This window comes from Sinohyriopsis cumingii, chromosome 7, assembly GCF_028554795.1.
Source record: "Sinohyriopsis cumingii isolate HCF-2022 chromosome 7, ASM2855479v2, whole genome shotgun sequence".
NCBI classification, from domain to species: Eukaryota; Metazoa; Mollusca; class Bivalvia; order Unionida; family Unionidae; genus Sinohyriopsis; species Sinohyriopsis cumingii.
In genome coordinates, this window is record NC_142967.1 from 47,735,668 (window position 1) to 47,751,451 (window position 15,784).

General features: G+C 35.5%; 1 protein-coding gene across 2 annotated transcripts in view; it reads right to left on the bottom strand.

The window, feature by feature from the left end:
- The window catches only part of LOC149795157 (uncharacterized), a 106,569-nt gene extending 97,186 nt beyond the window's left edge, over positions 1–9,383 (bottom strand). For both annotated transcript variants that reach the window (XM_089964884.1, XM_089964885.1), the window contains exons 1-2: positions 9,219–9,383; positions 3,881–3,954 (exon numbers count right to left, since the gene is read on the bottom strand). In XM_089964884.1, coding sequence (XP_089821010.1) covers positions 3,881–3,954; positions 9,219–9,283 — 139 coding nt within the window. In that variant the 5' untranslated portion in view covers positions 9,284–9,383. The remainder of the gene's footprint in view (positions 1–3,880; positions 3,955–9,218) is intronic.
- Positions 9,384–15,784: the final 6,401 nt, after the last annotated feature.

The window sequence follows — 15,784 nt, forward strand, 5'->3', positions numbered from 1 at the left end:
GCAAACGATTTCTCGGCCATCTTTGTGTATGCAAAACTAAAAAAATTAAAAATCGGCACACTTAAAAGAATCCATAGTCGGCTTCCAAGGTCAGTTTGCTTTGCAATAAAATAACTTTGTATTGATATCCTTATAAAAAAATCCGGCTTCCGAGTCCAAAGTCGGCTTGCTTTGTAATAAAAATAACCTTTGTCTCTGATGTCCTGTCAGTAAGTTCAAAGAAGAAGTTTACTGCTAGCTGTCAGTTGTGTTTATTTATTGGCTTTTTTGCACCTAAGACCATGTCATCCAGGAATGGCAGTTGTCTTCAATATATCAGTTGATTATTTCCCTATGGAAGCTAACTTTGGTTCCTTTTCAACAGTATTCAATAAAATTTTGAATATAAAGTGAAACAATGGAACAGTTTTTAAAGTGACACAATATAGTGCTTCCTACGTGAATATCAATGACCCAGCATCACCCAGAAGATTTGGAGAAAATAAAATCATGTGATGAATTTGTGAAGGCCAGAAGAGAAACAGGTCATTTTGCCAACAATATGATCATTAACATGGATGGAACTCTTGTGTACTTTGATCGCATTCCTGGATGGACTGAAGATAAGATGGGGGTCAAAAGTGTAAGAATTAGCAAGACTAGTACAGATTTTTACAAATCTGACTGATGTCCTTGCAGTTTCCGCTTCAGGTGATGTGTTTCCTCTAACAATTTTTCACCATATGAGAAAGCTAGAAAAAATATTCATGTACCAAAAGAATGGATCGTACGTGTGCAGGTGATGGGTTCTGTTAATGAGATGCTGCTGCAGTGGATTAAAGAGTTTTATCTCAAGTACAGTTTTATATTTTCGAAAATAAAATTTCAGTTGGAATGCATTTTCCGACATGTAATTTTCAAGTGATTTAAAAGGTGTCTCACAACTTACAACTCGAAAAAAACGATGTGTCCTAGAACATACAGTGCACAAAAAATTACTTTTAAAATTACTTTATGGTGTCCCAACATATACGGTAAACACGGTAGCTGTTTCATTTACATTGAATCATGCACTCATGAGTTACTCATTTTCAATGATATAAGTGATGCTACAAATTGAGGTAATATTTTTTAAGAAGGTACACACATGTATTTGTAGAAGGTACATAACAATCATAATTTACATGTTCACAAAGAGTGGTAATAAAAAAGGCCAAAATTCTCATTGAGATCAACTAAAATCATCATCAATAAATTTTAATTTTGTGTTTTAGCTGAACAAACAACTTTCCACACAATGGAAAGCTTGCTGTTTCAGTGTCTCCTATGTTGATAGTCGGCAAATAAGTATTTCGTTTTGCAACAGCAGTACAGGCCAGTTAATCATTAAAACCCTGAAACTGGCTTGTGATAAGAGGGAAATCTGACTGCTAACTATACCAGTTTAACATTGGTGTATATATGGTATAAAAATGTCAGGTGTTCACTTGTGTAAGTTTCTTTCATGGGAATGGAGCTATAGCATATGGAGTTAAAGCATTTGTAGTGATCATTCTTGGGACTGAAATTAATTTTAGACAATTTTATTGTTGTGGTTTATCTTTTTGTTCTGGTTTATTTTTTATTTTATGTATTATTGTAGAGGTAAAATTAATCATTAATTTACATGAATAATGTTTAAACTTAACATTCAATTTAGTGAAGAATTGAATGCTTTATATTAAAATAATTATTTTGTCCGAACAATAATTCACTGGTGATACAACAGAACATGTAGGACTTTACTTGTTTAGAAGAAATGAAAATTGAAGACATAAATGTAATAATCTACAAAAATCGGAAGATATTATGAAATTGGGAGGTAGACGTGGAGCAACCCAAAAAAAATTGGTTTTTTTTCCCTCCCGGCATGAAAGTTGACAGGTATGGTGTAAGGTCGCTTACATCAAACTGCAACTCAGCTTTTAAGGTATTAGCATAATTTTCGAAGCATTATTTCCGAAACTTTATATAAAAAAACAGAAAATTAAATAAACTACTTTTCAAACTGTTTATACCATTTCTTTTTAATAATCATGCATGCGAACCTCAAGATAAGTATACATGTGACTTTTTAAATACAAGTTTGCCTAAATAAATGCATTTAGAACTTACCTTGTGCATCTTGAGATGCCTTGGAGTTGTAAGTCAGCCTATATGCAGGTCATGCACTTTTTAGTGTTTATACCTGTTCAGTTCGGGGGTCGGCTTATATGCGAGTATATATGGTAAATCTGGTAAAGGCATTCTTGATTGACTGAACCCTTCTAGAATTTAATATACATGGTTCTCTGTACAATTATGAAAGTTGCAATCCTGGACTCCTTCTTTAAAAATGTTGGAGTCTCAGCTCTAAAAACATGAATCCCACTAACAATACTATTATCCCTCCCAGTCAATAATTCCGAAGATTATGCACATATTCTTGGGTCACCAGTATTAATGTCAACTGGTTACTTATCTTCATTCATTGTGGAATATTTATTATTTTAGTAAAATAATGAAGAACCAAGTCTACTGAAAATAGTGCAACTTGAGACTGATGTTACAGCTAAATGTAATCAAAGAAGAGATCAAAGTTAATTTTTGACTAAGTTTTAAAGTATGTTGTTATTGTTGTTGTTGTTATAGGGTTTAACGCCATTTTTCAGCACAAGATAGGCTATACATGGCGGCCAGTATTAATGGTGGAGGAAGAACCGGGAAAACCCCGGAAAGAACCACCGACCCACGAGAAGCTACCGGCAAGCTTTCTCACATATCCACATTTGCCGAGCCTTGGACTCGAACCCACGCAGACAGAGGTGAGATGGCAGTGATCCGTGACGGACAGCACTTTAGACCACTCGGCCACTCGGGGCTCCTTTAAAGTATGTAACAGAATGAAGTGAGACCAACAATATAAACAAAAAAATCAACAAGTTATTTCTTTATAATACAAAGTGAAAATTCAAGAGATACAGTATTGTGAATTAAATACCAAATAAACCTTAATGTCCCATTCAAGTCCAAAAATACAGAATGTTCTCAACTAATTCCAATAGTCCCGAATGTCCTGACATGCCACAATGATGACATCCAGAATGTCCCTGAATGAGTTCACAATATCCAAAGTTATAAATTAATCCTAAAGTCGATAACCACTAATGTAATTCCATTGAATATTTTAAATAAATAATTCCTCTTGAATTACATCTGATGTCAACAATGCAACTGCAAACTCTGATCATAGATTCCCACACCAACGAAGAGCAGGAATGAATTATTTGTTTACCAAATCCCTATTTATACATGTTTTGGACACAGAATGGCTACCAACTTAAAAATTAAGTCGCCATTTGCAAACATTTGGTTGCCAGTTACTGTATGTCTGTTATTTGAAAACAATGATACAAACACCTGTGATAAATGTCAATAATGAGCTTGAGCCTTATTTTTTGTCACCAGCCAGCTACTGTTCTTCAAATTTATTTGTTTATAGAACTCCTCGTTGAAGCGTTGTGTCATTTACTAGAAGCCTGGAGCCCTGATGGTTGATCTTTGCTTCGTAAAATCAAAGATAAAACAAAAGAGAAATTCACTGACAAAAATAATTGTGTACCAATAACTCAGCTGTTAGAATTTTCATGCATCCAAAATTAAAAATATGCATAATGTAACATGGATTTTGATGCCATGGATAACTTTTACATCTTTCACTTTTAAATTCAATCATCATGCAATATTTCCTTCACAGTGGAAAGGAACAAAGGTAAAGATTGTTTTATACAGCAGTTTTTAGGACCACAGATTGTTTTTCTTTTTAACAACTGATGAAATGATCAAATACCCCGCCAAAAAACCAGTTTCTATAAATGCTTACCATGTCCAGTTACTGGCACACTGCCTGGTACTGAGTTACTGCCTGTTATAAGTCGACCTTGTACAAGACGTTTCCTGAAAATAGGGAGGATTGACATAAATGTAGTACATACTAAAAACTAATAGTATTGAGAAGCCAGGAATTGTCAAGAATATTATTTTTTTGTTTCAGGAAAACTGATTTGATGGCATTACTGTGGAAACAGGTACAAGAATATTTTACAGGCTGAGAGTTACTTTTTCCTCATGGTGTTATACCTTTTTTTTCCACTGATTAAATAATGATAACTTATAATCTCTGCATGTGTATATAATCATTTTTGTCAACATTAGTATGTTTTTCATTGCTTCATTAAAGAAACATGCTCTAACTGAACTGATGTCTGCATCCATTGGTTACCAGTACATTGCAACCAATGAAATGAACATCAACTGAACTTGAAAAATGTGTTCACTTGCTCACGTCAGAATTTGATTCCATCTGGAAAATTACATCAGAATAAGAACAGTATGAATAAAGCAATAAGAATTTAATATATTGTGGAAAAGTGTTAATATGGGCTGCCAATTGTGCAAGGTATTCCTGAAAATTTGGCATCTAGTTCCCATCAGTCAACCAGGGAACATGCAACACAGTGACATTGCGACCCAAAGACATCGACCCAAACAACACAAGAATCATTCAGGGCTGAGCAAATTTTCTTTTAACCACTAGTCCAGGTCAAGTGGTTTCAGAAAATTCACTAGTCCCACCTTTCTCTTCACTAGTCCCACCTTACTCTTCACTAGTCCCACCTTACTTTTCACTGGTCCCAAAATGGTAATCACTTGCCGAGATTTGATGAGATGTATGTACTTAATCCATAGAAAAAAATAAAATAAATAATATACAACATAATTATTTCTTAAAAGAATTTAATTTTACAAAAACATTGGTTGTTATACATTTGGCTTCTTTAGGTTCATGTATATATGTTTTAGCTGATGGATTTGAAAATATGTCCATGTATATGTCTGCCACCTGCACCAGTACTAAGCCAGCAGTTGATAGCTGTGTCTGGGTTAAAGTCCTCAAGCTCTGGTCCATTTGCAGAAATGTTCATTAGCATTTGTAATCTCTTTTGGTTTAAGGAATTCCTTAAAGAAGTCTTGATTAAGTTCATTGAACTAAATCCTCGTTCACACTCAGAACTAGCTACCGCACACTCAGTATCCGTCTTACATTTTATCCTTCCATTTTCAAACAAATTTACATTCGCCGAATCGCCGTTATTACCTTCCTTGCGAAAATAATTTAGCTAACTCATTTCATCCACAGAGTAACTATCAGCTTGCTTGACAACTACTTCTAAAGTGATCATAACATCAATTTTCTCTTTTAAATACGAACTGAAACAGCTCATTAATTAGCGTAATTGTTTTGCTTCAAACACAATATCGCACGTAAAAGTTAATCATCTGTATTATCAATTATAAATTAAAGAATCATTACTGTCATTTAATCAGTTCATAAAGGAAACCAAATAGCAGATGTTTGTCAGAGCAGGAGGCTGAAAACTCTAGCATAAATAGTGCTAAGCAACACTGGTCTCTGCCACCAGAAATCTCAGAAAAAGTCAAATGACTACTTTGTGGACTACAGACTGAATATACCTCCCTATTTGTTTGTTCTCCCTACTGATTTTAGTAATAAATATGTTTAATGTGATAAAAGGAACATCGAACATAGGCAATTCATTCAATGATTTATAATTTCTAACCTGACTGTGACCAGAGTGGCCCTAACACTAGCATCTTCTGTGCCTTCCATGCTTAAAAGACTTTCCATGCTAACATGGCAACATACTGTGTACCCTATGGGCGAGCCCCTCATCCTCAGACAGCATTGTGACGTAGTTCATCCTATCCTGTAAGTACTGGATAATTCCATAAATTGCCATAATATTGAGAGTTTTGAGTTATATCTCTTTGTACATATGAACATAAGAATTACATCGCTTGTTAAAGCCACATAAAAAGGCAAATATGTTGTTGTCCTTATTTTCCTTTCCTTGATTCAACAATGTAAATATTGGAAGCAGATGATGTAGTGTTTTCCTTCTATGTACATTTATGTGTAGCAGGGATGGTTCTGGCTTTTAAAAAGTTGTTGCCTAAAAAAAATCACCAACCTCAATACTTTTGTCGCCAGTTTTCAAAAAATGTTGCCAGAACAATTAGTAAATATTTTTCCAAGTCTATTAATGTAATAGGCAATTAAAATTGAAAAAGATGGGATACAGTAGTTATTACTTTATTGACAACAAGCAATACATCCATAATGTTACTACTTCCATGGTCTTTGCATCCCACATCACCGTTAGTGCATAGGTATGACTGTTGTCACCTGAAATAAATGCATTATCAAATGTAAAATATCTACTTCCTTGACATCTAGTCTCTCTCTCTCTCTTTTTAATCAAAACATCAGGTATTAAGAAAATATATATTATGTATATTATTTTCCGAATAATAGTTTTGTAAAGGACTTTAGTTAATGGCATTTTAATACTAAAACCCTATGATCAAACTTTGCAATGTAAGACAAGTGACATATAATGCAACCGTTGATTTCATGCATTCAGGAATTATATGCCCCCCTTTAATGGCTAGCTTCATAAAGTACATCTCCGTCAACCAGGAGTTCAGAATGTTTTTGCCACGCTTTACAAGCTTTGCTTGTTGTTAATTACTTCCTAAATCCCAAGAATGATCACTCAATGCTGTAGACTTTTTTCTCGACAAGCAAACTAGAATTGCCATTCCCACCAATGAAACTTAACATGAGTCTACACCTGGCATTAATGTACCATACATATAACATTAATTACCATCATTAAACAAAAAGAAGCAATGAAGAAACACATCACAGAGCATATCTGCCCCCTCCCCCCAATAATTCGGAATAAATATGTTATTTAGTAAACAGTGTTATATGCATATATGAGTTAACAATAAGGAAATAAGGTGGAATATAAAATGTGGGAAATAGTTATCACATGTATGTTAGCTTGAGACCATGTCTGAACTGTTAACATAAACTCACACCAGTTTTAGGCATTGTTATTTATAACAAAAAAGGCATTGTTTATTTGTCATCAGTTGCAAGTGCTTTCACTCACTGTGTAACAGGCAGTTTCTTTGAAGTATGTCAAAGAGGCTGGAGTCTAACCTTTAGCTATTGTGCACTTTGGGCACAGCTGACCAGGGTATGAAATGGGGGCATGTGTGTGGGGGGAATAACGCACTCCACAGGGAGAAGCAGAGTGTCTTTTGAGAATTTAACGTGTACTGGACCAAAAAACAAAACCAGTGAATATTTTGTGAAATCATGCTTAAATATACCACAAAAAACTTCCAGATGGTAGTTCCCAATCTGCATGTTTTCTGATTCAATCTCCTAACCTGGGTTTTTAAAAGATTTATGTTTTGCATGACATGCTACAATAACTGATCAGTATTAACTAAATTTATTCAATGACTACTTTAATTCTTTGGAAATCTTTCTGTACATTTGAAACTTCAACCCATAAGGGGCATTTTTCATTAGAACATATTCAGATTTCTTGGAACTATTGGAATTGAAAGGTCTTTTAGGTAATAGGAATTCATTCACCATGATGTAAGTTAATTTAATTCATTCACTCCTGAATTCTGAGAAACAAATTATTTTATATTATGCAAAACTTATTTGTTTTGCTATTTATTGTTACGTAGTTTAAGTCCCTGAAGTCGTAACATGGGATTGATGGCAAAAGTAAAAGAGCAATAAGCAAAATTAACATATATTACTTACCCTGCCTGGATTCCTGTTTGGTGATACATTCTTTTTTCAAAAGATCACAACCAGCTGTAAACAAATGGACAACGTATGCCTTGATACATATATCACAGAACATCTGCTTTAACTTTGTATCATATCTCAGTCATCATGGATGCCCAAGTTTCCAGCTGTTGAGAAATTTTCGGGAACTTTTGATCTGTTCGTCAACATGTGGTGTTGCACTTGAAGCATTACTACCATCACTACATGTAGATGATGTTGGACTGTCAGGTGTAACATCAGGTTCAGTGACTATGTTGTCTGATGAATTTGCACTAAATCCAAATGCTATTAATTTTGTTAACTTACTCTTTGGATGACATGCAATGTCTAACTTACGCTGACCCATGATAAAGCTGCACTGTTGACAGCATCAGATTCTGATTGAGATTTTTTCCGTTAGCTGTTTACTTATACAAAGCAATCGGTACTTCAAAGGTAATCATTTTTCTCTGGAGTTTTAGCAAAACTATTTTATTGGTAAATTGAAGAAATTTTTTTTTAGCTGTTTCTGTTTGCATCTTCAGAGGTAGGTTGATTGCAAATATAGTCCAGTAGCATGACTGAGTGTATCGCAACATACAGTACTCAGGCCAGATGTCAACATAAGCGGATTATGATGTAACAATGCACTGTATAGATGGGTTTGCCATTACGAACAAAGGATTTGTTTATGTAACATAGATTCCAGTGCACTGTGTATCCAAGTTTGTGGCTTCCTTTCATGGTCCCTTTGAATGTCTACATTCCAAATCCATGACTGTATGTACAAATTAAACAGCCAAAAAGGTTGTCACAAAAAAATAGCAACATATCTTGTCACCAATAAGTAAAAACAAAATCGCAATTTGCAACATTAGCGAATCCCAGTATGATCCCTGTGTAGTTGTGTATACATCCCTTCGTTGAAAACTCACTTGTCCAGGAAATGGAAATGATTGGTGAGCATGGTCATCTTTTACAATGAAAACATATGTTTGGAGTGAAATGCACAGACAATAAGGTTGTTTGGGCCCTCTCTGGGCATAATCAGGTTTGACATTATAAATCAATAAATGAACTGATCTAGTTGTGTGCATCTTTTATCTCATTTGTGCTTTTTGTTTTTCAAAATGGTGGAGATCTATTCCGACTATAGGTACCTTTGACATTAGAGAAACGACAATAGTACCTGAGAACCGAGCTAAATGCAACATTTAACTGGCCCTACTGACACACAAAGGGTAGCATCATATGCCTTTAAACATGTTTGTAGAAATGCTAGCAAATTTACCGAGACCGAAAACTCAGGACTCCATGATTAGTTTTCTATAGTGAGCTATTTTATTGAGAAGTGGAATTGTCGAAATTATGTGAACACATTTCGGTTTTCACGACAGGCGGCTGTGGCTCTATGCCTAACCAATAGAAGACAGTAATAATATCACTCCGCACTGTATATAATTTTATTGATTCCCATTTCCTTTAATATAATCACCTAGCTCTCTGCTGTCCAACGTTTTCTTGTGGAGCAGGTCTGTACAGATTCCGTTTGGAAGCCATATTTGCCGCCACCAGACTATCGACGTACACTACAAAAACGAACGAGCAGAATCCGGCACCCGTTGTCTTTGTTGATATGCAGAACTCGACAGAACCTGTCCTCGCCAAAAACCAATCTAAATATGGGTAAAGTTACGAAGTATTCCGATTGCTTCAACCACATAACTAATTATCCAAACGCAGCGATGTAGCTGAAACGCGGATAATATTTCATGGAGGAATTTGATCTGTTTTAAATTTTACACAGCCTGTAAACAAAACATCATAGTTAATGTCTGTGTGATGTGATGAGATTTGAATTTTTAACGTAGCTTTAACAATTTTTCAGTCATATCGCTACGATGTCTGCAAAGTGGCAGTTTATAGTGATGGGATTAATTGGGTTACATGATGGTTACGACCTTTAATTATTTCGTTGGTTACTGTGTGTTGCTTCAAGCCTAGGAAATTATCTTTAAATTTCTTTTTATGCTCAGTTAAGTCATACAAAACATTAGAAAGTGAATAATAATAATAATAATAATAATAATAATAATAATAATATCTTTCCTTTAAGCCACTTGAATATTTTCTGACATTTTCATGAAATAAGGAATTAAAGAGTAAGAATTCAGCGATAAATATCTCCGGTACCTACTTTTACCATTATCCAAAATACTAGCGACTAAATAAAATGCGCCTCAGTCAGCAAAAATCATTAACGGAAGTTGTTGGCTCACATACATGTATGCGTTCATCCTCAGGGACAAGTTGAACGCTTGTTCATAGTAGAAGAAATATGACTCCTGGCTCCGAGTTCCAGAAATCTTCTTTTACCAACGCCTATGACGATTAGCACAATGAAATATATTCTAAGATATCAAAATGTGTGACACCTTCAACACATATTGATTTATGTGCAAGAATAAATAAGGTACACATTATCATCTTCCCAGGAATTGTTTATACAAAATTTGTTAAAGTGTAAAGCTGGAACATGTGGCCAAAAGATTGTGACTAATATACTAATAATCATTCAGGTGGATCTCCTGGATCTATGTTAGTGATGTTAGATCAAAACGACGAGGAAACGTTTACTGTGAAACCCGAGAAGAAGAAAAAATTCGGCTTGATTTATTATTGGTGCCTTGAATTAGTAGCTAAATTCCCACTTAATTAAAATATAATGAGTATTCCGATTAACGTTCAGCATTTAAGATACAATCAAGCACGTGAATGGCAAAAAAAAAAAAAATTAATAAATATCGTTGACGAGTTTGCAGTAAAAGTGAAAAAATATTGCAGACGTGTAGTTATCGTTGACATAATTGTTTATTAAGTGTCTGCTGTTATTGCTGGAACCGGAGTATTATTATCAACAGTAACAATGACATCACCAGCAGTTGTAATAATTTGTATTTCAGCTGCAACATCAATTGCCGGTATTCTTAATATCATTGGAAAAAATATCCATGTGCACAAACAAAAAATTGCATGATTATATAAAAACAATTACACACAGCGACGCTAGCATACTCCAAATTATCTTCGTTATTATCAACAAGTCTTAGTGATGGAAAAATATCAGATTCTGAGTTCACGGAGATGATTAAAATCCACAAAGAAGCAATGCCTGTGATTGATTTAGAAAATCAGGATTTAAATAATAATGTCAATTTTTCCTTTGTTCTCCATATCTCTGTTGAATACAAGCCGGAGGTTTTCTTCATGAATGCAATTGGGGCATTTTGCTCCATTTCCTCGATTAGCCAGGATTTATTTCTGGATAATGGAGAACAAGGACAAGATAATCGAATTTATTGGGCACCATCCGATATAAACATCCCAAGAAACGAAAAAGCTGACCAAGCAGCTAAAAACAAACTTCAAGAAAGCAATCATATCATACTCCAGTAAAGCTGCAAAGAATACTATAACATAATCAGGAATAAAATTCATGGGAACTGGCATAAGGAATGGGACAATAGTACAAAAGGTTGCACACTTTACCTCATACAAAAGGAAGTATCCAGGAATATGTGCAAAGGATTGGTTGGTTGGTTGGTTTGTTGAATTTACGCCGTTTTCGCCCGACTGGACATGTACGACGCTTTATTCCAGCAAAGCTGGATGTTTAATTTCTCCTGAGGGAAGGAATTAGTGCTTCATCCTCCAGGCATTTATGTGTTGTGTGCGAACGAATGAATAAATGATAAAAATTTAAAGTCGCCTATGCATCGTGTGCTTCTGCGACTGTTTAAGTCTCGAATGTCGAAATTCTTAATTAGTCGGAACTGCAGGAATGGTGCCGCTACAGTTCCGTGTTTATGTGTGAGTGTCACTTTTAATTGGTCTGTATGGACGAGGCAAAAGTGGAAAAAAAATTTAGGATCGGCGCTCAAACCCAAGTAAACAATTTCCAATTCGCCAATTAATAAGCGTTTTATTAAATTCAATTAGCATTTCCAATCATAATTAACACCAAATATTCCCAGCTAAAATAATTAAGTTGTTAGTTGAGAATTCAGCTTTCAATTAGATTTATTAAATCATGGTTGCCAGTTTCAACAAGAGTATTAAACTACCAATGAAATTTGAGTTAATACATCGAACCTTACAAGTTAAAAAAAAAAACAACCAAAGAATTCAACCTCCGGTCAGATGCAGTCTTTCATAGTTACTATGTTTGAGTTAGCCCAAGTTGAAACACTAGCCAAAGGTTTCAACTTCCAATCAAATCTGAGTTTACATACCTAATACCATTAGGTCTCACTGGACAGTTTATCTGGTGAATTTTCATCCGACGATGACCAATTACAGAAAAATGAGAATAATTTTACACTGAAGATACAAATAAAAACAAACTAATGATTTTTGTAGAAAGCATACATGTGAGATTTTGACTGCAGTAATCAGGTTAATTCCTGATGCAACTGGTGGTTTTTATACTGAACCAACACTGCCACCAACCCCTAAATTTTACATTCATTTTTGACAAGAAATAGCTATTTTGAATATTTTTCTGTGACAAGGCAGCTAAAAGAATCAGTATGTGCCTTATGCATGAATAAAGTTCACTAGTACTATAACAAATTAGCAAACATTTCATCACCCCTCAACCATCTAGATTTTTAGATATTCACCTCTGTAGCAGACACACATAAATACGTAAGCCAAGTCGACAGCTCATTTGCAGCCCACGTTACGCATTTGATCTCCAATGCAAATCTAACTGTGACAGGCAGTCACCAACAAGCCAACCTATTTCCAAGCCTAACTCAAAGTAAATCTGAACCACATTATAGATTTAGCTTATGTGTGAATTTATAAATGCTAGGCTTGTGATAATTAGGTTCATGCCTTCTACCTTAAAAATTAGGGGGGTGTCAAAATACGAAACTATCCAGTGAGACCTTAAGTTAGAAAACCAACCAAAAGATTCAACTACCAATCAAATTCGGGTTTACAAAGCTGCTTCCACCAAGTAAGAGTGTAGTCTGGTTCCCTGCTTAATGTGCTCCCCGCGTTGCACTCCGCTATACTAAGCATACTAAGTATAACGGAATGCAACGCAGGGAACATTCTAGGCAAGGGAACCAGACTAGTAAGAGTACGAACCGAAACTGTCAACTGCCAATCAGATTTAGTTTTACGGAGTCATTTCAATCAACTAATACGCCGAGCACGCACTAATAGCACTAAAACGTCAGGAAGTATTTTATTTCAAGTCAAGTCCAGTTGTACTAGTGGACGATAAATAAGTCCAATTACGCGTAAGGCACCTGCGCAATTGATCAAATATAGTGAGCTTGTGTACTGAGTGTACATATGATTTATTAGAACTCGACCTATTTAGTCACTGCTACTTAGCTGCATTTAGGTATGTATGAGTGGGACTGGACCCATCACACACTCATATGTTGGTACTGTATTTCAGTAGTATTAAGGGCGTGCACTGCACGCTGTTGTTTTATGTCTGGCTGTGGCAAGGGAGACGAGGGTGGAAGGGCAGCTCCAAGGTCACAGGTCGGTGCTCCTAGACTTCAGGATATCCGGTCTAAATTGTCGTCCTACACAATTTTGAAGAAAATAAATCTCTGTGCTGTTTTGAGTTTAGAATTAGCATAGGAGTTATCTTAGGTGACAGTTTTAGCAGCGGGGGGTGTGTGGGTGGGTGGGTGGGGGGGAGCGCGAACACACCAATGGTCGAAAAACGTCCAAACGTCGAAAATAAGCCTTCCAACAAATAATCGAAAAAAAAGAAAAGCGTCGACAAAATTTAAAAAAGCGTCGACACTGCACTGAGAGTCTGTATGGAATTTCTAATTAATATTACTTTATTGTCGTTGGTGATTTTTTCTAGTTTATTATGCACGCGCTTTACGCAATTACGTCAACTTGAGGTCGCGCCCTCCCCCCCCCCCCGCTGCTATTAATTTATCCAAATATCTTATCAAGACCTACACGATATCGGGATCTAGGATCATATAAATTTGTTGTTATAAATCCATGCGGAGTAGCTTGCACTCGTGAAAAGAAATTTCTAAATTTAATTATATCCATATCTCTGCTACACCAAGTTTGATGAATATTGCGCAACTTATGTGTGACTACGCCATTAAACACAACTAAAACATTACAGTTATCCCTGATTACTTTTGGTGTTTGTGTATACCGTTGTGTCACATATATCACATCAGTATTTTTATGCCTACCTCGAGAAAATATTCTAGCTGGATTTGATTGTTTGTCTAGCATCACATCATCGTATACAACTAAATTATTAATAAATCCGTCTATGGAATCTACTGATGGTGCTTCATCAATATCGGTTATAAATTTAATGACATCGTCCTCCAGTAATCGCGCGTTTTCATTAAAATCTTTAAGTACATCGTAGCATCTCTGATCATTAACTGATGGTGCTACCAAATACAACTTATCCCATTTTAGCCATCTCATTATAAGATTAAGTAACAATTGTGTCTTACCCGATCCAGATGGTCCTATTATTATCATTCTGATCGAATTTGGCAACGCAGGATGGTGTTTAACTGGCTCTTGTTTTCGAGTCGCTGAGAAATCAGTTATATCCATGTTATATAAACATATGAATCTATATTGTTTACGCTGTAGAACTAAAACCCCAACTAATGATCTATCCACGGTTACAACAAAATATGCGAGAATAGCATATGGTGGAAGATGTGCAGTATGTAACAGAAAAAAGTTTTCTTTTTTACCTAAAAAAGATGGTGGTGATATTGCTAAATTAATGTCAAAGTTCCCAGGAACTCCGTGGGCTAAATACCAAGGAGAAAAACATCTACCAGGATATAATTATTGTGGTCCTGGTACTCGACTTGATATCAGACTTGATAATCAGGATCAACCAAAACCAGGTGAGTATCCAATAAACGCTATTGATAAAGCGTGTCATGTTCATGATGTAGCGTATAAAAGTGAAAATCTACAAGAGAGACATATTGCAGATGTGAAATTAATTCATGCGTTAAATTCTATAAAAAATAAAAATGTAAGAGAATCGTTAGCTAATTGGTTAGTAAGATCCCCGATGATAGGTAAATTAGCGTTAGGTGCTGGTAATTAATTATAAATGGAAACGATTTATTATTCCCGAAGAGGATACTGGAAAGGTAACGCAGTAATTAGTAAACTCGCTGATGCAGCAAAAGTTACACGCGCTACCGCTAAAAAATGGTTATCTAAACAGGCAATATGGCAAATTTACCTACCACCACCGAAACAAATTCAGTACGTGTATTTCGATGTCAGCGTCCCTAATGTAGTTCATCAAGATGATATTCTATTTTTACCACATGATACTGTACATAGAAAAACGTACTAATACGCGCTAACTGTTGTTGATGTTGCAAGTAGATATAAAGAAGCAGAACCATTATTGACAAAGACAGCTGCTGAAGTAGCTTCTGCGTTTAAACGAATTTATCAACGTGGACCCTTGCAATGGCCACATCTGCTACAGGTTGATCCTGGCGAAGAATTTCTTGGTCCAGTATCATCGTTGATGGAGCGATATAATGTCAAAATACGACGAGAACACACTGCAATTCATCGTGATCAGGCAATTGTTGAGCGATTTAATCGAACACTCGCTGAGCGGTTATTTGGATATCAGTACGCGAAGGAATTTATTCAAGACAAGAGATCTCGTGAATGGGTTGCAAGATTACCAAGTGTGATAACTGCATTAAATAATGAAGTAACTTGAACGACCGACATGAAACCTATTAATGCAATTATAAAAAAAAATATACCAATACAACGACGTGATTTTTCAACGCAACCAGTATTAGGTAATACCACTGTAAGGTATTTATATGAACCCGGTGAACTCGAAGGTGGTAAAAAAAGAGCGATTGATCCTATTTGGAGTGTTAACACACATAAGATACCCACCGTGACAAAATCCTCAGGTAGACCCGCAATCTACAGATTAGATTCAACTGCTCGTCAACGTGGATTTACATGTGAACAATT